At 37.5% G+C, this 26,829-nt stretch overlaps 1 protein-coding gene across 14 annotated transcripts in view; it reads left to right on the forward strand.

Moving 5' to 3' along the window:
• Positions 1-26,829, forward strand: part of PARD3B (par-3 family cell polarity regulator beta) — a 1,110,743-nt gene that overhangs the window by 435,659 nt on the left and 648,255 nt on the right. For all 14 annotated transcript variants that reach the window (XR_014078966.1, XR_014078967.1, XM_081577736.1 and 11 more), the window contains one exon: positions 3,434-3,605. Coding sequence is in view for 9 of the 14 variants with exons in the window: in XM_081577736.1 (XP_081433862.1) it covers positions 3,434-3,605 (172 nt within the window). In the remaining 5 variants the exon portion in view is untranslated. The remainder of the gene's footprint in view (positions 1-3,433; positions 3,606-26,829) is intronic.

Genomic DNA, 26,829 nt, shown 5'->3' on the forward strand with positions numbered 1-26,829 from the left:
TGGAAGGGCCGGGGTATTGAGCATAAACCTGAGAAAAACTGCTGTCCTGGAAGGCAAGTGAAGAAAGTCATTTAAAAAGGAAGCAATGATCAACTGTGTCCTAAAATCAAACCAGAGACATGACTTTGAATTTAGCACTGTAGAGATTGTTTTTGATCTAATAAGAGTGGTTTCAATGGAAGAGAGGAGTGAGAGCTTGGCTGGAGTGGCCTCAGGAAAAGAATGGAAGGGTGGAAACTGGAGACTGCTCTGTGGGTAACTTTCAAATTTTGCTTTATATGGAAAGTGAGAAATAGGGTGGTAACTATAGGGGTGAGTCCTGAAAAGGCTGTTTTGTTTTTTCAATGGGAAAGTTAATAGCATATTTGTAGACTGACCTTCTTGTGTGTATCTGGGGATTAGATGCCTAAATGCTGAGAGAGATCTGCAGGGATGGGAGTTTTGATTGCAAGTCAAGTCTGTTTGAACATATCATTCTGTACCATGGGGTCTTAGGGAAATGTCAGTGCTGTACTGGATGACATGAGAATACTGGCATCACAGAAGGAGAGCAGACGGGGCACCAGAAGATGGATAAAGCAGCAGAAGAGGAAGGCCTCCAAATTAAATATTTCCTATTTGCATTTTGCATAAAGTTTAAGTTACTGCAGTTTCTATGGTATTGGTGGAAAAATCTTCCACATGCCACAGAAGTTTAGTCTAAGTGGAATCTTTACAGAATTGTTTTTAATAAAAATATAAATCACCTTTTAATGTTCAAGTCATCTCTGTGGGAAAATTCATTTTGAATGGGTTCAGTGGTGGAGGAAGGCCTTTTTCATGAACTGCGCAATTTGAAGGTCAGTCTGCCATCTGTTGAGGGACTAGAACAGTGGTTTATGTGAATTAACGTATCTCTGTAACACTGTCACCAGGAATTGGGTCACCAGTAATGTAGGTGTTCTGATGAATCAAGCAATCCAGCTAACAAAGACCTACAATATAGAGTTTAAATTGATTATCAATGTGGAAGCAAGTCTAAGACTGGGTATATTGTAGCTGTTGAGATGAAGACTGGATGGAGGGTCTCTTATCAGCCAGCACCTGTGGTGCCAGTGGCTTTGTCTGGATGCCACAGATTCAGGAACTGATTCTCTCCTTTCCAGGAGGAGAGACTTTATTTCGTCCATTCATACAAACATCCAGAGGAGGTTCTGCAGAGATAATTCCTGTCAATCATGGGACTAGGAGACAGACTAAGCAATTAATTAATCAGAGAATTGATGAGAGTTGGGGAGCCTCCAGGTCTCATTGTCATCATCTTTGAGAAAGCCATGTATTGCCTGTATCTCTAAAGAGTAGAATACACATTCTTCAAGGCATAGCATCATCCTGGACAAACTACAAATATTTCATAATGCAGCGTCTCTTTTTACAGCTTTCATTTCAGAAAATGCTTACAGTGTGATCTGAATCGGGGGAATGGCCCCTAGTGTCTTGGGAAACAAAATCTCTTATCTACCCTGTGGTCCCACTAGGCAAACAGGTATAAAATTGTTACCATGTATGCTGTGACCTAGTGTGGATATAATAATAACATGGAAAACAGTGAAGAAGCTTAAGGAGAGATGGTTATGTAAGAAACATAGATAATGATTTATTTATGAGTTATCGATTTTAAGCTTTTGGATTACACTACTGATTGGTATTATGTGTCTCTTTTCCCCATCATTTCAGGTGCATAGGATACACTAAGACTTAAGGATGTAGCAAGAAGAAAAACTTACACAAAACTGTTTGTAGTACCAGTGACATAAGCCACTTTGCCTTGTTGATTAATATATTAAAATGAATACTACAAGTATGTGATAGAATTCACCAACATGCAAAAATTGAGATCATGTCACCAAAATAGTGATGAAAATAGCACTTCTATCACAGTTTAAAAGTTGGTTTTATTTTTCTTTTCAGGATTTAAAGTGTTAAACTCTTCATTTTGGCCAGATGATTAGAAAGATATAGTTCTCCTGATTATTTTTATACTAGAATAATCTTTCATTATTAATCCATTTAAGTCTTATCTCAAATCGGTTCATCAGTGCTACCAATTAAAAATAGAAAATGTATGTGCTCAATTTCAAGAATTAAAAATAATGCCTTGGGAGTAGCATTTTTTTCCTGTGGTGAGAGGATTGTTGGGTTTTCCAGTTAAAGAAGTCTCCATACTGGAAATGAGTAGTCAATTATGAAAATTATTTTTGAATAGCCAATTTGCATATCCCTAATTGTATTCATTTCTTTTGAAAGACTGAACTTGAATTTATGATGTTTTGATTGGTTAACCCTGCACTGGTGTTATTAATACTATTGCCAACAAAGTTCCCTTATGAGTGGGGCTTTGAATGCCTTACCTGAAAAATATTTGCATGATAAGTAGGTTTGTTGTATTTAATGAATGAAAATATCTAAAGATTTACTAGCAGTTTTCTAGATTTGCATTTTCTAGACTGCATTTTATTGGATTGATAGTAACTTCCCTGAGCCACCTACTGCACTCACATTTGGACTTTTCCACATCAGTTTTGGACTTTTCCACTTTTCCAATGAGAGACATTGGAAGTTTCTATCATGAAGGTGTTTGCTGGCCAAAAATGTAGATTTAGTCGGGGCTGTCTTTGCCATTTATACAGCAATGTTTGCACAATTACTTGATTATTGAATGTTGCCCATTTTTTAAAACAAATGACTTGGAAACTGACAATTAAATGTTTTATAGTAATGGTGAGACACCTAGTTCTTATATGAAATAAATTTTAGATGAAGATTGGAATAATTAAAATCCTGAGGTTTAGTTTCACTGGACTTAAGCCAATCAACACAGAGTTAGTCATGAAGGAAAAGACCAAAATTACAGGCATGAATACAAATGGGAAAACGACATGTACAAGATAAGCACAGATTGTGTATAAATATACACATGTATGTATGACTCTGCTTATTACGGTTGTGTCTAAAAGGACAGTTAGGAGTTTTATCATGTCTTTAGCTCTTTGACCCTGGATTGTTCTCTTCTACCATGTAGGTCTGTTGTTCACATTCTGCATATTCAGCTTTCATGTTTGACAATACTCTTAAAAGAAAGAGATGTTGATGTCCTGTTAGGCAAATTAGAAAAGAAAGTGAGGGGAGGAGTGGGCCATATCATTCCTTCCAGAAGGTTAGCCAAAACTGGATCTCTATTCCAGGAATATACAAAGAAACTGTTAATTATTTCCTGACCATGACCCCTTCAGACATGATATTGGATTAAGAGTTGTGATACAGTAACATTAAAGTTTTCAGTTTTAAGAGGTCTTTTTAAAAAATAAATAAATAAAGATCACAGTCAGCTAGATAGTGTCCATGTGATATGCGTGTCCTACAAAGTAATTAGTGTTACTGGATTTGTTTGTAGCTGATTGCTGTGTTTGACGAACAAGAACCACTCCACAAGATTGAGAGCCCCAGTGGAAACGCCGCAGGCCGGCAGAGCCCAGATGCTTTTGAGACGGAAGTGGCTGCCCAACTGGCTGCATTTAAACCAGTCGGTGGGGAAATTGAAGTAACCCCTTCTGCTCTGAAATTAGGTAGGTGTATTTTTTAAGTCATCTGCTTTTCATCTGGTTGAAATACATCATCTTGCTGTCTATGAGTTGCTTCCACTTTATGACTGACCCTGTTAATGTTTGCCTTTAAAGCTGGACTGTCTTTCTCTAAATTATTTTTTTACATAGATCTTTGCAGCTGCTGATGCTCAGGCAATGGATGCAGTTTCTTCTTGAATTTCAGGTGAATCTGAATTGCATGTACTTGAACTGACAAGGGAGGAGTTAGACTATAAATGAGGAGCGTCATCTATGGCATATGTGTGCTATGTATACCCAGTCACTCAGTCATGTCTGACTCTTTGTGACCCTGTGGACTGTAGCCCCCCAGGCTCCTCTGTCCATGGGATTCTCCAGGCATGAATACTAGAGTGGGTTGCCATGCCCTCCTCCAGGGGATCTTTCCAACCCAGGGATCAAACCCAGGTCTCCTGCATTTCACACAGATTCTTTACCATCTGAGCCATCAGGGAAGCCCATAGCATGTGAGGACCACTTAAATTTTTTTAAACGTCCCTGAAAAAAAGTCACTTGGAAAAAAAACTAAGCATTATCAAGGATTTCAGACTAGAGATAAAAGATCACTTTCTGTTTTAGCCACTTTCTTCTCCACCAACTGTGTATTTCAAGATTTGGGAAGAAACATTTTGAAGTTAGTTTTTAATTTCTGTCCTACTGATTTATTCCAGGCAAGTGATTCTGTTCAGAATTCTCATTTGTTACATTTGTTTTGAAGGTGTTGGTAGAAAGAGAAAATTAACATTCTTCTAAAATTTTAGTGAATTTCTGACTCCAAGATAAATAATGTCAATTTTGGTAATATCTCTTAAAGATAATTTTAGGTCAGTTTAAAGCATAAAGTTTTGAAAAAACACTAATATTATGTTACTTAAAACCACTTTTTATTTGTGTTGAACGTATGCATACATTTTGAGAACACTCTAAGCACCGGTTATAGGTTAATTCTCAAGCTAGAACAGAGGTTGTTTTATGCAAAACATGCTTAAAATTGTAAAGACTGTGCATAGTATAATTTTTGCCATTTGAAACAAAATATATTGTAAAGTTTATTTTACATGCCAGGATACTGAGTATCTATATTTTGTACTGCTTTTCTGGAAAGCATCTATTAGTATCCCTTTTAAAATAAACCAAGTGGAAATGAATGACCTGTCATCTTCATAATTTCCCTCTATCTTTTGGAAACCAAGCTAGCAGAGCAGTTTCTGCTGGACCACAGACATTGAAAGGCTTAGTGGCAGCTTCTTTTCATCTGGAGTGAGGTTTGTGGCTTCAGCAACCTCACAGCCCTATCGTTCATTTGCATAATGGATGCCTTTTTATCCATTATGCAAATAGTATAGGAGGAAAATTAGGCAATAAGGGAAGACGAAAGGAGAAAATTGCTCTTGCTTGTTTTAATATTCTATTTATAAGCAAGCTCTGTGGTCTTCAAAAGTCTCAACCTTAGAGTACTGCCTGTGTCTGAGAATTTGTTTTTTCACCTTTCTCTTATGAGCTTTCTCAGGTAAAAAAAAAAAGAAAAAAGGTTATTTTTCTTTAGCTTTTCCAGCTTCTTTTATTGAACCAACTGAGCAATACAATGTTCAATGTAGAAAGAAAAGCAAGCTGAAATTCCATATCTTTGAAAGTGGACTTTCTGCTTCTTCAATACTCATTTTGGCTCAGACACAGAGAATGATATATATTCAGTGGTGATAATATTCTAGGCGCAGACCTTAAGGCAGTGCACCAAGTATTCTAAACCCTGTACTCCTGACAACTCATTCGAGCCTCATGATACTCAGTTGTGTTTTATTATCTCCCTTATTTAAGAGATGAGGAAACAGGCATTGAGCAGTTACGTAACTCCTGCAAAGTCACAAAGCTGTTAAGTGGCGAACTTAGGATTTGAACCCTTGCTGGTTCCAGGTCAGGAATAATTGTGCTGTGCTGTCTTTCATATGCTATTTGTAAAAGAATATATTGATATAATCTTCCTTAGAGTCATTTTGTGAATATATGCGAAATCCTGAAAATGCTTAACCTCTTGGCGTCAAATCCCATTTCTCTTAGTGTCATAGATGAAATGGTGAAATTGGCCAGCCTTCACTATTGGGTGGTCAGTATTGCCTTCCAGCCATTCAGTCTGAAATGGTGGAGATTGCTCATGTTGCTCCTTTTTTCTTCTCATCATCTACACTTTCTTTAGCCTTCATGTCCAGGAGCATTGAAGCAGGCCAGAGCTTTCACATTGATCTGCAGTAGGCTCATGATACTGTGGAGGCCTCAAACTGACCTCTTTCTGTACCACACCTGCTTTCCCCAATCCCTGCCTCTCCAGAATGGCCTTCCTAAGTCACAAATCTGATTAGATAACTCCTCTACTTAAACAACTTCCAGCAGCTTCCCACTGTGAGGAGGACCTTGTCCAAACTCGTTAGCAAGCTGATACAGATGGTCGCTTGGAATTAGATGGAAAAATCTGGGCAGGGATGAATGATGAAGAAATCATCCCTTGTCTGCTCTCATGGTTCTCTCAGACTCTGCACTTTACATTTCTAGAATTTTAAAAGCAAAGAAAAAAAATCATTGTGTTTCTCAGATAGAGAAATAAAAGACAGAAGCAAAGCCACCAGCTTTGATATGTGCCCATTCTGTTTTCCCTTCACTGTCCTCAGGGCAGAGTCTGGTTATGGCTTCGGCACAGAGGGATGGGGGCTCTACTTGGGAGCAGATGCAGGGTCCATGAGTAGCTCTTCTGAGAGGTGACCTGGTTGTGCTGCCAGGCCCACCCTTGGGAGGAGCAGAGGGCTGTAGTTGGAGGAGGAGTAGCAAGTGTGTTCTAAGTTTGCCTTCATCACAGAAGGCAAATAAAATGCCAAACCCCAGCCCATCCTCTCTACTCCCTACTCAGCTCTCAGAGGCTACTGGAACTAGTTCTGCTTCTCATGGGACTCCTTGGCCCAGGCTGGTACAACAGATGTGGGGCTGAGTCTCCCTAGTTTTCTCACTCTTGAGAGCCATTCTAGACAATGGGGAATTTAACCATGATTGATTCACATGCTTATTCTTCCTTAAAGAGACAGTTTAACAGATATTGGGAATCAATACGTTCTTCTCTTTATTGGTAATTGTTAATCACCAGTAGTGTAGGTTTTACTGATATTGAAATAAAAGTGTACTCAACCTTTAGTATAACTTTTATATCTCTTTTTCCAGTACAAGTTCATCCTCAACAGTATCCTCCTAAAGATCCACAACCTTCCTCACATACGTGCAGACAGTGGTTGGCCCTACCTTTGTTTTCTTTATCTCACAAGATGAGATAACTTATGCACAGAACATGCAGAAAGTTCGTTTTCAGGGACTCATACAGATCCAGCCCATCATTTTCTGCCCACTTTTATTACTGGCCACTCTTCCACAGTCAGTTTGACCCACAGCTACCAGAAGCCACCTCTTGTTGTTTTTAGTCACTGCCGTGTCTGACTCTTTTGCAACCCTGTGGACTGTAGCCCACCAGGCTCCTCTGTCCATGGGTTTTCCTAGGCAAGAATACTGGAGGAGGTTGCCATTTCCTCCTCCAGGGTTCTTCCCAACCTAGGGATCAAATCTGTGTCCCCTGTGTTTCCTGCCTTGGCAGGTGGATTCTTTACCATTAAGTCACTTGGGAAACTCCACAAACGGCTTGCCATTCACTGTTTGCTACTTTCTTTCAAACTGCTGTTTTGTAGTTAGAATTTCCTTTCCTGACTCTCACCCTTTTGCCTCTTTTCAACTTGGTGAAATTGTATGCACTTTTAAACTCAATTTCAAATATGACCTCATCCAAATCTTCAAGACAGTATGGTAAATGTGCCATAAATCTATTTCTTAATTCTTCAACAAGGGATACAAAGATGAATAAACTTTCTACTGACCGAAAGGAATTCGCAGTCTTGCACCCTATGTAAGCTAATGGGGTACATATTAAAATTTTTGGTTTGTAAGACAAATGTTAAATCAAGTGGGCAACTACATAATTCCAACTTCATTCATCTAAATTATTTCCTACCATTTATTTTCTAATGGATTTTCTAATGTAATGCTAAATGACTAAGTTCTGACTCAGCCCTACCTAGCAAATCTTTCTAGCACTTCAAGATTTTAATGTTTCTAAAGTTGACCAGACCATTTTACTGTGTAGACTAGAGATTGCTAACTTGAGATTCAATTTAATAAAAAGGATGGTCAAACAAACACCAGATAGAATAGCAAAGAATCATATCCACAGGGTGCTTTAGACTTTAGAATCATCTAGTTTAGGATTTTTCCAGGTCTTATATGCAGAACCCTATGGTACTTAACACATTTTGGAATTTCAGCAGACATTTGATTCTAGTTAATAACATTTATCGGGCACTTAAGTTCTGGATGCTATTCTAATTTATTCACATTCACGCTTTGAACACATATGATTGGTTATGCTAGCAGGGCAGAAAGGAATGCAGAGGGCTGTTGAGTAGGCAATAGAGAGTTCTAATACCATTTAGAAGTCTTACAGCAAAGAAACCTACCTTCACTCAAAAGAATTGTTAGCACCTTTTAGAGCAACTTTTGTGAAAAGCTGGTCTTCTAATACACAATTCTCTAGAGTTTCATAATAGCACTTTTCTATACAATTAGCATTATTTTTCAAATGACCAAGGGAAAGCTTAGAGAGACTGCTGTGTGCTCTGATGTCAAATAACTAGTCGGTTAAAAGAGTAAAATTGGAACCCATACTACATTTCTTGGCTTTCAGCTCCATGACGTTTTTTTTTAGATTAATTTTGTAGGTTTCAATTATCTGATTACTTTCATACTAAGTGGAATACAATAACACCTTACGTCCTTTTGGAATTGAGGTAGAGTATAAATAGATAGTTACTGTGAATAGCTGTAAAGAAAAAGCTTAATAAGGAAATAAAGACTAGGAAATTAAGATGAAGGAAATTACTTGTAAAACCTTCTGTGTCAGAAATGAATTTTCTCCTGCTTCTTCACTCCATGTGTGTTCTCACACATGTGCTTGCATGTGTGTGTGTGTGTGTAGACTTGAGGGGGGGAATTGCACTAAAAAAATTTGCTAATATTTGGGACACCTGGGTAATATTTCCCCATATTGTGGATACTTTTGTACTTTTTGACGTTTCATGTATTTTCATGTAGAACCATCTGCAAATAAGACAAATTATTAAGGACATTTAACTTGATGTTTGGAAGAGTAAGAGTTTTAGCCTTTTAGCTACTAATCCTTATGCTGACTTTATGATCAGTGGTAACTGACCTTCTGCTGTTCACCAAAAGACCTCATGAGGCCATAGTCCAAGGTTGACCCAATTTTTGTCTCTTGAAAACCAATGATATGGAGTCAGTCCCAGACTACAGTATTTGATCTTTGTGTCCAGACAAGTCATTCATCGCATTTTTCCAAACCAAAAATAAAACCAGGACACATTTGTTATTCTATAGATGTGAATATTCTGAGCTGAGACCACACGGGTTACTTCCTTGTGTGTCACTACTGGAGCTCCCTAGGCCATAGTTTTCTCATCTATAAAATAGGCCTTTCTTTCTCTAATGAGCTATGACCATCCCAAAAGACTTTCATTAATTCCAAGCTGAATTTGAATCTGACTCCATGTTCTATGGCCTCAGTTAATTACTAGCTTTATGTTGGAACTTTTGGTAACATTTCTCAATATTCTTGACAGAAATTTGCACTAAGCTTCCATAGGAAAAATCTCTCTTTAGTTGTAATTATTTTAGTAATGCAATTTAAACAGTGTATCGGGATAAAAAGTACTTTAAACTTTGTTGTTGCCACTCTTGTGATCTACATTACCCAGATATAAAGCAATCTGATTAAAATTTGGAGTTGCAATGAGTATTAGCTTTATTCTCCTCTTGTACGTTAAAAACTTTGAAGATGAGATACTTTCTATTTGAAAGTGATTCTTGCTTTTCAGACTTGAAAGCTGAAAGGTGCCTCAGATGCTTTATTGTTTCCATGTGTGTTTGTGCTTCAAAACCAAAATGAAAATTATGATTGTATGTTTGTTATGATATAATTATTTTCAAAACATTGAGTTCTCCTCTCTTTGCTTTCAGTAGTTCCCAGATAATATGGTATAGCCGTAGATTAGGTTGGAAACTGTGGCCATTTTCTCTCCGATTTTGACTAATTTACTGCATAAGGGAAACATATGGGATCATTTGTATAATTTTTTTAAAGAAACCAAATCCTTTTATGGCACTGATCTTCAGGAAAAAAATAAAGGAGGAAGTTTATTCCTTTAATTAGACTGCAGTGTGTAAGTAGCTGCTGTTTCCATAATGTGAGTTTAAGTGTTGGCATCTGATCCTAGACAAACACAGTCACACCACACACATAGCAGGATGAAAGCTCAGGGCTGGGCCATGCTTCTGCTGGAGCCTTTGAGTTCTGACTACAAAGCACCCAAGACTGTGAGGGTTCCTTTTTACTGCAAGCTCTCTGCTGTGGGTGATGAAACCCCAAGTTGAAATGACCAGGGAACTGAGGTTATTTGCTTGGATAAATCCATGTCATCATTTGGTCATTGAGTTTCATCCTATTTGTTTCCTGTTGGGGCTGATTATTCAAAAGTTAACAGCTATGGAATAGCTTTCTTTTCTCTTCTTTTGTCTTCCCTGGGAGCTGGGTATTTTTTCTTATGTAGGCTTAGATGAATGATGTTGTAATTAGCTATGGTAACCTTGCCAGGCTATCATCAATCAGTCATAGCCATGTAGTTTAGAAAGTGTGTGCATGCTTTTCTGCTATTAGGGTAACTAAATCAGGACTAAGAGGGTCACAGTGTTCTAACCCATTTCTGGCACCATTATTCTTTTGCTGTTGTTTTGGGTTTTATTATAGTTTGTTTTCAGAGTAGGTGAAATGTTGCTGGAGAAGGAGGTGGTACTGGGAAAGTCAGGTTAAACACTGAATTTTTTTTTTTTTTTAATTTTAATACTCTGGAAAGGGCCTGAGGTATTTGGTTAAATGAAAGAATTAAATCAGTATCTAAAGACAAGCAGCTGCTATCAAATATTAAAAGGTAATTACTACACAGGAATAATTTCTGTTGTGTTAGTGAAGTACACATGTAAATGATAGTTGAAATATGAAGTTTTTAATATGCCTGGCATTGCATTCTGAGTAACAGCAGATGAATGGTCAATGTGAACATACTTCATAGATGAGCAATCAGTTCATAGCATTTTGCAAAAATAGCATATGAGTTTTGCTTGAAGATATTCTATATTCTTTTTTTTTGAAGATATTCTATATTCTTATGAAAGTTTTAAGTGAGACATTATTGAATTATTAAATGTTAAGCGAGGAAAAATTTTAAAAATCATTATCCTAATAGAACTACTAGAACTACTTTTATTTTTCTATTTTCTATCCAATTCATCTTTCAATTTTATTCTTCTTTTTTTCACCTGCTCAGTTCTCCTTTTGTCTGTTTTCTTTAATTTTGTGTGCTATGTCTAATGGCTAAATTCAGTACCTAAATTGGTAGTAAGTTGGCTGTACCCTAATAAAAAATATTAAAGGGAATTTGCATTTAGCCATTTATCCCAAAAAATGTTAAGACAGTACATAAAAACCAAGCTTTCCTTCTTGTTCTTTTCTGGCTGTATTTTTTAAGTTGATTATATGACCTCAAAAAACAAACAAACAAAAAAAACCCCATTGAGTTCACCATCTCCCCTTTGGCCTCTTGCTGATGCTGGGCCCACACTGAGACAGTCTGCAGATCCTCTTGTAAACAAATGGAATGAAAGGTCACCTTCCTACTGCTAGCTTGATATTAGACCCCTGGGTTTTCAAGCCTCTTTTGCAGATTGCTTTTAATAGTAAGCCCAGTGAAACTCTGTTTGCAGAGGGCTAGTCCTTGACTAGTGAAAATATTTTCACCCATGCTGTCATACTCACCCTGTAGTTCCCTGGACCACTGATAAAGTGATTTTTGGTGGCCTTATAATAAAAGAGAGAAAATGTCCTCCTCCTCCTGCTTCCCAGCACACAAACCCATAGTCTTCTTTTTTCTGCCTTCCCCAACCCTCACTACTCCCATCCACCTTTCTCATAACCACTTCTCAACTCTGCTATTCAGGTGCTCTGGGACAGTCAACAGGGCCAAGAAGAATGACCCTCATTCTCTCAATATAACTGCTGCGTTTTAGAGCCTAGTTGGGTTTCACATGTCTGTCACAGAATACTTTCTAATTATTCATCTGTATTAAAAATTTCTGAACAATGTGACTCAGATTTTTATAAATAGAAATCTTTGTGGCCATAAAATAGATTACATTTCTCATACATTTCTAATCACACTTAAGTAAATTATTTATAATAACCCTACTGATTTTCTTTTGCAATTTGAAATTCAAGAATCTTGCTAACCATTTAAAACATGGTAAAGCTTTTTTTGCACCAACAATTTTAATATATGGTTTAGACTTTGGGACTTTTTCTCTGTGTGTGTGTATGTGCGCGCACGCGTACACACATGCTCACATGCACTTTTTTTTTCCTTCCTCTTTCCGCCCAGATGGACGGGGGGAAAAAACCCACTAATTTAATTATTTACAGAAGATCCATCTTAAGGACAAGTCACTCAGAGTTGGACACGCTTTCATGACTGGCTCAGGATTTTCTCATTTGCTTTATCTGATAAAGCCATATGATGAATTACAACCCAATATACACACATTTGCTTATTTCCTTGCTCTATACCCATTCTGAAATTTTACTAAGATCTTGATTTGGCCTGATGAAAGGAAATACTGAAACAGCTTGATCTGTTCATTCTCACATCCCAAGGTGATAAGGAAAGGTGACAGCCTTTGCTTAGCAATTGCCTGAAGAAAAGCTCTCTTGCTTGTGTTTACCATTTTTTTAATGTTTACTAGATAAAATAAGACACCTCCTAGATATCACCACCACACCCTGTCAATTTATCATTGAAACCATGCATCCATCATATAGTACACACAAAAAGGTACTCAGTTTGTTCGTAAGCTTAATGAGAAAATCTTGATAGCTATCAGAGAATACAGGTGACGTTTTAAAAATATCAGAAAAGTTCTGATTGCTTTTCTGTAGAAATGTAAGACTCTTCATTAAATTCTTCAAACTCCTTTACAGATGGAAGAAATTTGGGGCTTTGTATTTTTTTTTCCTGTGCGTAAAATTAAAGTACAGGAAATTATGTGGTACATCTTACTTATTTTCTTTTTGTTTATATGGAAGACATGACTATGATTACTTAATGCATGTGTACAGAATATGCTATGATTAAGGAAAATAAGTGAGAGTAGGTTTTTGCCTTACCACAACCTATTTAAAACCATAACACTTGTATTTGATGTTTTAAGATAATATTGATTAAAGAAGCCATTATTACTTCAATGTCATATTTCTTGATACTGTTGATAAAAATGGTGTTTCCATATCCTTTGCATTATTTGTTCTAAAAAATGGCGTGGATAACAGCAAGCTGAATGGCTTTGCGTCATCTGGTTCTGCATAATTGTGATGATCAATTAAACTCTCCTTATGTTTTTAAAACAAATAGACTTTCTGCCCCAGAGATCTGAAAGCATGAAGCAAAGTTCTTATTTTAGTCACAGTTCAGGAATAATGTCCTTTGACCTTGTGACTTTAGTTTGGTATTACAGTTAACTGCCCTTATGGCAGAGTTCAGCATTTGCTCAACTGACATCTGCTCTTTTTAGATGACCGTACTTAAGAGGATAGCAATGGAAATCAGTCTGTCTGATGCCAGTGCTCCAGAAGATGGTGGTGTGCCTGTCACTGACTTCAGTTAATCAAGAATTATTTATTCCTGGCATAAGAGATGAAACGTATCATTAGGCTAGGCTACCAGAATGATATAAAATAGAACAAGTCATGAACTTATTCTCAAGTAGCTTACAATCTTGACTTAAGAGAGACTGACGTAAGTTGAGTTAAGATATTTTACTAAGTGAATCTCTTAACCTGGTTCAGTTCGGTTCAGTAGCTCAGTTGTGTCTGACTGTTTGTGACCCCATGGACTGCAGCATGCCAGGCTTCCCTGTTGATCACCGACTCCCTGGAGCTTGTTCAAACTCATGTCCATTGAGTCGCTGATGCCATCCAACCATCTCATCCTTTGTCATCCGCTTCTCCTCCTGCCTTCAATCTTTCCCAGCATCAGGGTCTTTTCCAGTGAGTCAGTTCTTCACATCAGGTGACCAAAGTATTGGAGTTTCAGCTTCAGCATCAGTCCCTCCAATGAACAGCCAGGACTGATCTCCTTTAGGATGGACTGGTTGGATCTCCTTGAAGTCCGAGGGACTCTCAAGAGTCTTCTCCAACAGCACAGTTCAAAAGCATCAGTTCTTCAGTTCTCAGCTTTCCCATCCATACATGGCTAGTGGAAAAACCATAGCTTTGACTAGATAGACCTTTATTGGCAAAGTAATGTCTCCATTTTTTAATATGCTGTCTAGGTTGTTCATAGCTTTTCTTCCAAGGAGCAAGCGTCTTTTAATTTCATGGCTGCAGTCACCATCTGCAGTGATTTTGGAGCCCCAAAAAATAAAGTCAGCTGCTGTTTCCATTGTTTCCCCATCTATTTGCCATAAAGTGTTGGGACCAGATACCATGATTTTAGTTTTCTGAATGTTGAGTTTTAAGCCAACTTTTTCACTCTCCTCTTTCACTTTCATAAAGAGGCTCTTTAGTTCTTCTTTGCTTTCTGCCATAAGGGTGGTGTCATCTGTATATCTGAGGTTATTGATATTTCTCCCAGCAGTCTTGATTCCAGCTTGGTTAGGTTTCCATTTTTATAATTTACAACAGTTATAGTAACACAGGACATGCAATTGTAAAACCATACAGTTGAGAAAATACATACAGTATAATTAAATTTAGATGTGCACAAAAGCTTCTGTGTGTGCCATTAGTCATGTGGGATATCTCCTTATAGCTTGGTTAATTGTCTTTTATGAGTCTTTGGTTGATAGTTTCATGAAAATAATATGACTTCAAGTTTGTAGTCTGTGTTGTGACTCTTTTTATTGACTCTATTTTGGGCAGTGCTAGCTTTGTCTCCTATTAGATGACCAGAAATATTTCGGCTCCTCAGTCTTTCCACTACCACCAAACATGTCCTGAGCTGCTCAAGTGAGGTCTCTGAGGTCTCATTAATGGGTCAATGGATAAATATTTATTTATCTACCCATTCATCTATCCTTCTCGCCAAAGACACTCTGGTCAAATGTACTCATTTAATTCCAGATAGTGACGTTGGAGACCAAACTTCTTCCCTGGCCAGTTGAGCTAATTCACAGTCAGAAGAACTAGATATGCTGGAGCCAGGAAGTAGAGTTCACAGATCAACTCTTTCTTTTTCACTGACAACCACATAAATTACTGATTAGACCCTAACAGTAATCTTTTCTTCTCCCAATCTATAGGCTATACCTCAGCCTAATTTATGTACATGATGCAGAAAGTTTAAGGAAGTTCAATTTTCAATCTGTTTATTCTCTGACTCAGAATACCTTCCTCCAGGTGAGTGTTCAAATTGTCTAAACACAATTGTCCTATACATGAATCCTTCTACATTGTGATTGTACTGAGAAGAAACAATTTGACCATGTTGGAAGATTTTATTAAAGAAGTTTATAGAATGAGTTTTGTGTTGTTGTTTTTTTTTTTCCTTTTCAGACCTCTTTTAAAACTGACTCAAAAATTTTCTTTAAAAAACCTTCCTTACTGCTTTCTTTTTTTTTTTTTTTATAAATTTATTTATTTTAGTTGGGGGCTAATTACTTTACAATATTGTAATAGTTTTTGCCATACATTGACATGAATCAGCCATGGGTTTACATGTGTTCCCCTTCCTGGACCCCCCACCTTACTGCTTTCTTAATGGTCTATTTTAAAAGATAGTATTTTAGTATTTGTTTGGTACCTGTCATAAGTTGTATATAATAATCTGTCTTTATAATGTGAGGTTAAGCAAAATTCTTGTCTATAATTCATATCTTCTTAAAAATAGTTGTTTTCTCAGTATTAAAAATGTAACCTAATAAATTTGATTTAATATCTTAATTAAGCAAGTAGGCAATGCATTATTTCCAGAAAAAAAAAAAAAGAAAAAACAAGGAATGGATAATGGAAAAGGATATAGACTATATGTTGTTGTTTAGTTACTCAATCGTGTCCAACTCTTTTGTGATCCCATGGACTGTAGCCCGCCAGGCTCCTCTGTCCAGGAGATTTCACAGGCAAGAATACTGGAGTAGGTTGCCATTTCCTTCTCCAAAATGGAGTGGGTTGCCATGCCCTCCTCCAGGGGAGCGCAGGGATACCTGCATCTCCTGTGGCTTCTGCATTGTAGGCGGATTCTTTACCACCGAGTCACTGGGGAAGCACTTTATAACATGTAGTATAGAAATTAAGAGTAGAAGTCATGGAGCAAGACTGCATAAGTCAGATATACCTCTACCCTTTGCAAGCTGGGTGATCATAGGCAAGTATTTAACATCAACATGCCTCAGTCTTCTCATCTGTAAAATGGAGAATATTAGCAATGCCAAATGGAGTTTTTGTGAGCATCAAAAGCACTCATAAGCATGTAACAATAAAACACTTAGAATAGTGCCTGTCATATAAGTGGTAAATACTAGTCACTATTAATGTTTTTATCATTATATTTATTGTTGATCATTTGGAACAAAATCTCCTTGTGCTTATGTAATTGATATTTTGATCTGGCCCTTTGTTCTCCCTTTTTCTCATTTTTAACTTTCAACCCATAACTCTATGTTCTCTCTTTTTTTTTTATAAACATAGATTCTGGTCATCTTATGCCTTCCTCTAAGCCACAAAATTAAATGAGTTTTTCCTCTCTTCAGGATTATAAGATAAATGGTAAAATGGTCTGTTGCAGCCAAAACAATACCCAGGGATGTTAATCAGAGTAGTATAATTGCTGCAAAGTTTTCAAATAATACCTTGTGCAATGGCACCCCACTCCAGTACTCTTGCCTGGAATATCCCATGGACAGAGGAGCCTGGTAGGCTACAGTCTGTGGGGTCGCTAAGAGTCGGACACGACTGAGTGACTTCACTTTCACTTTTCCCTTTCATGCACTGGAGAAGGAAATGGCAACCCACTCCAGTATTCTTGCCTGGAGAATCCTGGGGACGGCGGAGCCTGGTGGGTTGCCGTCTATGGGGTCGCACAGAGTCGGACACGACTGAAGTGACTTAGCAGCAGCAGGGTAATTGCTTTGATTCTTTTTTATCCTTACTGAACTCAAGTACTTACTTTCATATTCTCACCCTGATGCAGCATATTGTTCATAAGGATTTTCTTTTAGAATTGGTAAGTGTTTGCTCTTCATGTTTGACAATACTTTTACACAAGGGAATAAGAATACATTTTTGATGCTGTTACCCTCATCAAACTGGCCTAGAGTACTATATGTGTTGGGGTGACAGCAGGAAACAGATTGAATGCTCAAAGGTGTAATTGAGAGAATTTAATAATGGGATTATTTATGAAAGGGAGGCACTCAGATTCTGAAAAAAAAGCTGAGAGCTCTTATCAGCTCAGACCTGAAAAAAGAGACAATTTACCAATCTGCTAAGAACCATTGATGTGCACAAGAGGTATTACAGTATCAGAACCTATGTGCTAAGCTTGTCCAGCCACCACTTTCAAGGATGGAGCTGGCAGAGAGGGGAATAAACATCCTCAGATCCCCCTCTTCCTACCATTTTCTGCTGGTCCTTCCTCATGGCCAAACCTTACAGGTAGCCAAAGGGCAACTGGTCTGTGTGATGCACTGAGTTGTTGAGTAGAAGTCAACTTCCTGGGGCCAGAACAGGGCTAAGGAGACCAGAAAGTGGCGCCAGACAGCATCATGAAAATCACCCAACACAAATACTTAATCTGTGTATATCTGAGCTGACTTTTTGCTGAAGAAGAACAAAAGAGGAGAAGGAGACAAAGGATGACATGGTTGTATGGCATCACTGACTCAATGGACATGAGTTTCGGCAAGCTCCGAGGAGTTGGTGTTGGACAGGGAAGCATGGTGTGCTGCAGTCCATGGGGTAGCAAAGAGTCGGACACGACTTAGCACCTGAACTGAACTGAGCTAACTTTTTATAAGATGCTGGGGTGCATGAATAATGCTAGAAAATTAAGGAACAGTTGATTATATATTTGGCATGGAACTTAGCTACTGGAATATGGAAATCATTAGAATCTACTGTTTTTAATCAAGGTGTTCACAATTCAGTGCCATAATTCTCATCATTTTCTTTTGAACTGAGACATAGCGTGGTGATATTTCTGTCTACAACACACTGAAATGCACTGTCTCCCTCTATGTAAGATTTCTCTTGTGCTGACTATAATTCCTCTACCTTTGGAACTCAATTAGTAATGCACATCAGCTTTCAGTTTACAAAAGAAGTGGACTGAATATATTAACACTTTTTTCATGTCTATTCCAAACTTTCGTACAAATGACAGCTGAGGTAAAAATAAAGGTGGGGAGCATAGCTTAATAAAAACACTAGAAATGGAAAGGGAGAAATGGAAAATGAAAAGAATCAGATGAACAGATGACTTGCACTTCAGGCTACCCTAGAGGAAAGCGTTCCTTCTTTTGTCTTTGAGAAAATACCTAGGGTAGAGGTGGACAACCTACCTGCCTGCTTCTTATTCATGTTTGTTACAGTTATACCTGTCAGCAAACATGCTTTATCATGTTACATGCCTAATTTAGAAGACAACTTTGTTCAGGAAAGGCCCACATGTTGCCAAGAAAAAATGAAGCTGCTTGTTCTTAAGCAGTTGTATTGAGAAATATGAATGGACAACCACCATTGACCAGACATTTAAGGGAATAACAAATGAAAAGATGGCACTAGGATAGAATTGACAAGACATCCTTGGAGAAGAATAAAAAAGTGAGAGACATCAAGATTACCAGATATCAAGATTTATAAAGTTATAGTAATTGACTCAGTGTGGTTTGGCACAAAGACAGATGAATGGCATAGAATAAAATTTCCAGCAACAGACCCTCATAGATACAGCCATTTGCTTTGTATCTGATTTGACACTGTTCTGTGGTGGGGAAGGGATGGTGCCAAATCATCAGCTACATAGAAAACATTAATCCAAACCTCACACTTTATAAAAATTCAATGCTAGACAGGTCGTAGATTTAAATATTAAGAAACAGAAAAACAAAAAAAACACATACTATGGAAGACAGTATAGGGGAAATGGGACTATGTGCATAGCTTTGGAATTAGGCTTATTTGTGAAATAGGACATAAATGGTAGCCATAAGAATAATTTTGATGAATTGGATTATGTTAAAGAACTTCTATTAGTTAAAAGAGACCATTACAAGAGTGAAACGGAGAAGGCAATGGCACCCCACTCCAGTACTCTTGCCTGGAAAATCCCATGGATGGAGGAGCCTGGTGGGCTACAGTCCATTGGGTCGCTAAGAGTCGGACACGACTGAGAAACTTCACTTTCACTTTTCCCTTTCATGCACTGGAGAAGGAAATGGCAACCCACTCCGGTATTCTTACCTGGAGAATCCCAGGGACGGGGGAGCCTGGTGGGCTGCTGTGTATGTGGTCGCACAGAGTCGGACACGACTGAAGCAACTTAGCAAGAGTGAAAAAGAAAAGCTGTAGACTCTGAGAAGACATTTGTAATACATAATGTCTAACAAAGGGCCATGCCCAGAGTATATGAAGAACTCGCCAAAGTGATAGAACAGACAACTCAATAGAAAAATGGAAAAGAACTCTAATAGGCACTTCATAAAATAAATAGCCAATGAATATACAAAAAGGATGTTCAACTTCATTAATCTTCATAGAAAAACACATTAAGACCACATTGCAAACTTGACATCAAAATAAATTGTATAGTATTGGCTTACAATCCAAAACATAAATTTACATAAGCCTATTGTGGTAGAAATAGATGATTGAATAACTAAAGGTGGTAGAGGTGGGAAGTTACAAATCTTTTTACAGAAGAGTTCTGTAAATAATATATGTAGATAACTGCCCTTTGTGCATAGGCTGGGCTTGGTGACTCACTTCTAAAGATTGGATATGGAAAAAGAAAATTAATAAGTGTATAGTGAAACCTGGCCAACACTACCTGAACCAACTGATCAAGATTACCATCACCAGGGAGAAGTCAACTGAGGTCATATTTCCTGATATGATATGATGAAAGCATTTCACTGTCTTGCTACTCTTCCCAAAAATCCATAACTCCAGCCTGATCTTAAAAAACACATTAAACAAACCTAAATTGGGGGCTTTCTACAAAATGCCTGACCAGTTCTTTTCACAACTGCCAAAGTCATGAACAACAAAGGAAAACTGAGAAACTTTCCCAGACTAGAGGAAACTTGACTAGAAAAAAAATGCGGTATCCTGAATTGACCCTGAAACAACAACAACAAAAATAGTTGGAAAACTGGTGAAATCAAAATGAAGTCCTAACTTAGTTAATAGTCACGCACCAATGATAACTTACTAGTTTTGACATAGGTATCATAGTTACAAAAAATGTTAACATAGAAACTGGATATTCTCTCTACAGTCTTCACAGCATTTTATAAGTTGAAAATCCAAAATAAAAGCATGGTTTTGATAAATATCTTTAATGGAAGAACACTGTAAATCTATCAGAAATTACAAAAATGAGAAAGACGATATCAAATGTTAGTGAGGCTGTGGAGTAACTAAAACTGTCAGACACTACTAACTTGAAGTTAAATTGGTTCAACATTTTGGAAAACTGTTAGTAGTATCTGCTGAAGTTGAACCTATACTCTGTGATTCTAATTGTAAACTAGGGCATTCTCAGCAGAAAAGAGCACATATATTCAGCAAAAGATATCACAGCATTCCTAACCTAATAGTCACCAAGTGAAAACAACTCACATGATAAAATGGTAAATAAATCCTGGTGTATTCATAGAATGGAGTGCGTTACAGCAATGAGGTTGATGTAACTGTTGCAACAACAAAAACGACAAAACACCATAGAAGAAATACACAAAATAGAATATGTAGGCTTGTTGATCTCCTTATCTTCCACCAGTGGGGTGGTGAGAGATACAAGCTAAAGTTGATGCGGCAGGCAAGTATAGATATTAAAAATAAAAATGGCTATTGAAAATTCATTCATTTAACAAATATTTATTGAACACTTAACAAATCCCAGGCTGATCACTTTTTAGTGTATACAGATGTTGAACTAAGTTGAACACCTGAAACTTGTAAACACACACATGCATGCATATATTATAAAACATTTTAAATGGAGGTGTGGGCATTAGGATACAAATAGTAAGCAAGATGGGGAAGGACATGGCAACCCACTCCAGTATTCTTGCCTAGGGAATCCCATGGACAGAGGAGCCTGGTGGGCTGCTGTCCATGGGGTCGCACAGAGTCAGACATGACTGCAGCGACTTAGCATGCATGGATGCATTGGAGAAGGAAATAGCAACCCACTCCAGTGTTCTTGCCTGGAGAATCCCAGGGATGGAGGAGCCTGGTGGGCTGCTGTCTGTGGGGTCACACAGAGTCGGACACGACTGAAGCAACTTAGCAGCAGCAGTAAGCAAGAAGATCAAAGCAGTCAATCTTTAAAGGAAATCAACCTTGACTACTCATTGGAACAACTGATGCTGAGGCTAAAGCTCCAATACTTTGGCTACCTGTTGCGAATGGCTGACTCATTGGAAAAGACTCTGATACTGGGAAAGACTGAAGGCATAAGGAGAAGAGGGCAACAGAGGATGAGATGATTGGATGGCATCACCAATGAAGTCTACATGAATTTGGGCAAACTCTGGGAGATGGTGAGGGACAGGGAGGCCTGGCATGAGGCAGTCCATGGGGTCATGAAGAGTTGGACATGGCTTGGCAACTGAAAGAATAGGCAAGAAGTGTGAGGACCATTATTGAGAAACTTGAAACCACTCTATATTTTAAAGATAAATCATTTGCAAAATTACTTATTAGTGGTAAAGAATTGCTTTGAAACATACCTGTCAGCTACTTAGAGGGGTTGCTCACTCTCTTTTCTCCAATTCACAGACATAGCTGGGAGGCTCAGGAATGACTATGACCAAGGTCAGCTCTGAGAACAATTGCACAGCCCCCTCAAATCCACCCAAGTTAGGCACACCAGGGCAGGGTCTTGGTGACGTGTCTCAGCTGTCACCATGACAGCTTTCATGAATCATGAGTGCTGGTTCATAATCCACACCAATGCCAATTCAATTCACTTCACTACACTCAGTATTGAAAACCAAGCTTGAGGATTTCAATTAGGTGTTTGGAAGAGAGAAGAAAAGGTTTTCTAATTAAACCTATTGAATTGGGGGAAGAACTTTATCATTGCCTGTAGATGATGAATAACAATTAAGTAGCAAATAGACTGTGTGTATGTACTTAGGGCTTAAATTACTGGAGACCTGGAAAGAAATTTGTCATTGTATGTAATGAACATTAATCTGTCTTATGAATTATAATATACTCCATAAGGCTTGTATTTTTATTTGTTTGTGTGTTTGATTCTACTTAAGGGAAGACTTTCAAATTGTATGTGTCTATAATGATTATGGTTGCAATTATCTAAATCTAGAACAACTAAAAATACTTCACCTGATGTATAAAACAGTGGGGATACTTTCAGTCTGTTTTGCTTGAATTATGTGGATAATTGCCTCCATTTTCCACCTGAATTAGTGTAAGTAGACACAGCTTGAGTATTTTCCATAAGGTTGTTACTTCAGGTTGAGCACTGACTTGAAACTAGAGGGGTTGATACTGAGAAATTCAGATGGGGCAATGCATTTTTGACTGTCCAGCTGGTTGTTGGATCTAATGACCATTAGGCATTATATAGGAATTTTCTTGTTTGGTAGTTTCATTCTGAAATAATACTGATTTATTGAATCTTGAGCAAATGTATTTGCTATCTCTGTACCATGATCCCAATCAACTTGAGTGTGTATTGTGGGCTAAAACTCATGAAGTTTCAGACAGAGGTTTTGGTAAAAGAATACATACAAAAATGTGTGTGTGTGTGTGTGTGTGTGTTGTATGTTGTATGGATGGAGGGGAAAAGGAAGATGGCAAGGGAGGTCGTTAATTCTTTTTAAGGAAAGTAAAAATATAGGAAAGTCAAAGTCTAATATTATTCAATTCAACCAAAGAATATAGTTGATAATTTGGAGGAGAAAATTCAGCCTGTGTGGAGAAAATAGTCAATTGTTTTACTACCTGTTAAGCGTCTCAGTCTTAATTACTCAATTTTTTTTTCTGGATCTGAAAAAATTTTCATTGTACTTACAGTGTAATGGCCAAACTAGCAAAAGAGTTAATAAAAGATACGTTTCCTTTTCAAAGATCTTGACTCACATAATTGGACAAGTATTAATAGATCTTTGTTAAATGTATTAATATCAGTCAAGATTTTTCAATCTTCTCATTTGTCAGTTGAGAATAATTAAAATAGTTTTCACATATTTTTGATGTATAAATGCTACTACTTTATCACTGAAATTGTTGGAGTTTCATGTTGAGGATGGAATGGAATTAAAATTGGATAAGACTCAAGGGAAGATGTGGAAAAATGATCTCATGGAGCTTCAAATTTATATTAGTCATAGCCAGGGCCCCTAGGAGTGGTAGAAGTTCTCTTTCTGTATGTAATATGAATAACATTAATATTAAAGATAAATGTGTATAACAGGTAAGCCAAAAAGTGATGCTAATGGATATGTGAGTTGTCAGTTTTTCTAGGACATGTTTAATTGAGTAGCAGGAAATGGAGTGGGCCTGGAACTTGGAGGATGGGCTTTCTATTGACGACTCTGATGTGATTAGAACGAAAAGGACCATTTCTGCATTACAAGTGTGAGAATGCCTCCTTTCCATCCAGTTATACATTTAGATGGCAGGTTTAGTGGTGTGGATCCATAAACCGAGAGCCCTATGTAAGCTAGTAGAAGTGATGTCTGGAAGCTTGGACTAACCAATGAGGGAAAGAATGTTCCTACTTTTGCTCCATCCTTACCCCAGAGGACTTTTGCAGTGTCTTATTTCACCAAGTGTTTAAACAAACAATTCTCCACAGCTCTAACACCAAGAAAACCTTCTCTACAGTATTTGGAACATCTAGTAGCGGTTTTAGGCATTGTCCCCAGAACCAGGGATGATACTGTAGGCTACCAGATTAAGAACTCTCTGCCTTAGTCTCCCTCCTTCTCTAATCTCCCTTCTTCTTTTTTCTTTCAAGTCTTCTTTTCCTATTTTTTTCTCTGTCCTTCCCTTCCATCCTCTTTCTGTCCCCATCTCCTTTCTTTCTTCCCTCTTGTCATCTCTCTCAACTTTCCTTTCTTTGACAGTCATACATCCAAGCGCATATAGCAAAATTAGACAGTTCCTAATGCCCATCTTTCTGAGGAATGATAATCTCAATGAACTTGGACACCAAACCTGAAGCCTAAGTGGTTGAGTAGACACTATTGATATCTTGTATTGGAAAGACAGGTTTCACAGTTGATTAATTGTGAATATGTGAAATCATTGAGCACAAAGGAGTATGCACAATACACCAAGAGCTGATAAGAAAAGAGGAAGAAATTTCACATGATTGCATTCATGTCATGCACCACGAATATGAATATGGCTGGATTCACTAAATGGGGGAAGAAAGTCTTGATGTAACGGAACTGAGCGTCTACTCCCCTGTCTTAGTTCAGTAACAGAAGACCTTTCTCATGCATAATAAACATATAAACAAGTCACTTGAAGGAAGTAGAAGCAAGTGATGCATCCCCATGAAGTCAGTGCCAAACTGACTTCATTTCAAGGGAATATCTGAGAAGAGTTTGGGAGGTGTACCTGTGATAGACAGAGGATGCATGGAGTGGAGAAGAAGTAACTTGAAAAGGGCCTAACTGGGGCCATAAGCTGGAAACCTTCGTGGACATAGCAGATATATTGTGTCTTTTGCTAACTTTGATAGGGGTTTCTGTTGGCAAATCAAGTGTTCCTGGATTCCTTTACTGCACTAAGCACTGGCAGGTGCCATTGCTGGCTTAAATGGCCTCAGAGGCTTCAAATATATGTGAGCAAAGTACACTGTCAATAATGGCCTCAAAATAAGCTTCTGAATCATCGTTCTTTAAAACGTGTCTATGGAACTTTGAAGTGTATGGATAGCCTAAGTCAGCCCTAAATTGTGATTTATTTAAGCATTGGCAATTATTAATTTGTAATAATCATCACTTTCTCTATTATAAATCATATTAACCTTTCTTTGAGCTCCTAAATCTAGTTTTGTAATACATCAAACTAAATGTAAAAACTAGTATGACAACCCATTGAATGGTGACTCCTTTCTTGTGGGTCTCAGATAACTATTTCTGAGTAAAAGGAGATCATCCAGCGATTACTTACTATCTTTAGCATGTTTCTGTTTCTAAAGTGTGCAATTAATATTATGTGTATTCTTATTAGCATTCTGAAGTGATTTTTTTTTTTTAATTTTGTAGATAAGATTGTTCAGTTTCTTAGATATTCTGTGAAATTTAAAAAACCTTTCTGGTAAAAATTCTTAATATAATAGCAGTTGGAAGAATAATTGTCATTGGAATGACCTTTTCTTGGGTAATTTGACAGACAACTTGATGGACAGCCTTCTCCCATCTCTCTGCCAACCTTTTAGTTCCTGCCATAAAATGCAGGAGCAAAATTTTAACACAAGCGATAAGATTCTCAACAGTCATTTGTTGCGTATCTCCCTCAGTGCAGTTCCTCAAAATTTGAAAGCTCTCTCTCTCTTCAAGGTATTTTTCTCATTACCTGCAGAAAATGTGTCCTTTGGGAAGAAATTCTAAAACAATAGTGCGGGTGCTGAATCAAATTTCCCAGGTGTGTTAGGGACTCCGTTGTAAGGTTGCTAAATAGTACTGGCTCGGTGTATTAAATGGCACTCTTGTGTCCTATTGTAAAAGTTAATACAACTACCAAAGGTGCTTTTCCTTGCAACAAGAGAATAGCATTAACTTAGAAGAAATATAGACTATGAAAGTACCCATTTGAAATACCCAAAAAGAAAAAATAAAACAAAAGCACTTACTAGTAAAATGAAGGCAATTAATTTTCAGGTAAGTTTGTTTTTAAAATGTGGCCCCACGGTGACATGTAAATTCAAAAGACTAATATTTTCTCTGGGAATAAAATCATTGAAAGATATTTTCCCTTGAATTCTGAGAGTATCCCTGCAAAGGAATGTACATTGATGGATAAAATATGTATTTTATCAAGAATATTTAATCCACAGTATTATCATTGTCAAAGAAAAGACTTGTCTGCAGTTTTAGAACACAGATTATAAAGGTGACACATACTCATTCATGTATTTGTTTTCACCTCTTTCCAGAAGGTATATTGCTTGAATTCTGGGATATTGTGTATTTTGTTCACAGCTATATCTTTAACCTGTGAAACAATGCCTATAACAGTCAGTCAGTCAATGTTCACTGTATGAATGCATGAACAAATTAAATAAAGAGCCTATAAATATATTTTCATCTCTCTTTTCTTTTTCTTTTGGTTTTTCTTTTCTTTTTCCCCAGTGTCCCAAGACTGAGGCCTTTTCATTCAGTCTTTTCAAGTTGGAATCTTAATCATATTTCACTGCTTTTCATTCAAAAAGAATGTTAAGCACATGTCAGGAAAAGCTGGAAACATTATCTATGATCCCTATAGAGGGAAGTGGTTTCATTCCATTAGCCTGTTTCTGGGAACTCTATAGATTTGTCTCTGTGTTAATCCAGCTGACAAGCAGATTCCAAAAACTGGTGTTTAAAAGACTAGAAAGAAAGAATAGGGATTGTTGAAGTGGAAAGGAAGAAGAGTTCAGGTAAAGAAATGATTTGGAGAAATTCTGGGGTTATGGGGAGAAAGAGAAAGAGAGAACACCTAATGTCCAGTAAAAATTATACTTAGCATGGTGTTGGCTATAGATGTCTCGTATAGAGCCTTTATTATTATATGTTCCTTCTA

This window comes from Giraffa tippelskirchi, chromosome 3 (assembly GCF_054371585.1).
Source record: "Giraffa tippelskirchi isolate mGirTip1 chromosome 3, T2T-mGirTip1v1.2.pri, whole genome shotgun sequence".
Lineage (NCBI taxonomy): Eukaryota > Metazoa > Chordata > Mammalia > Artiodactyla > Giraffidae > Giraffa > Giraffa tippelskirchi.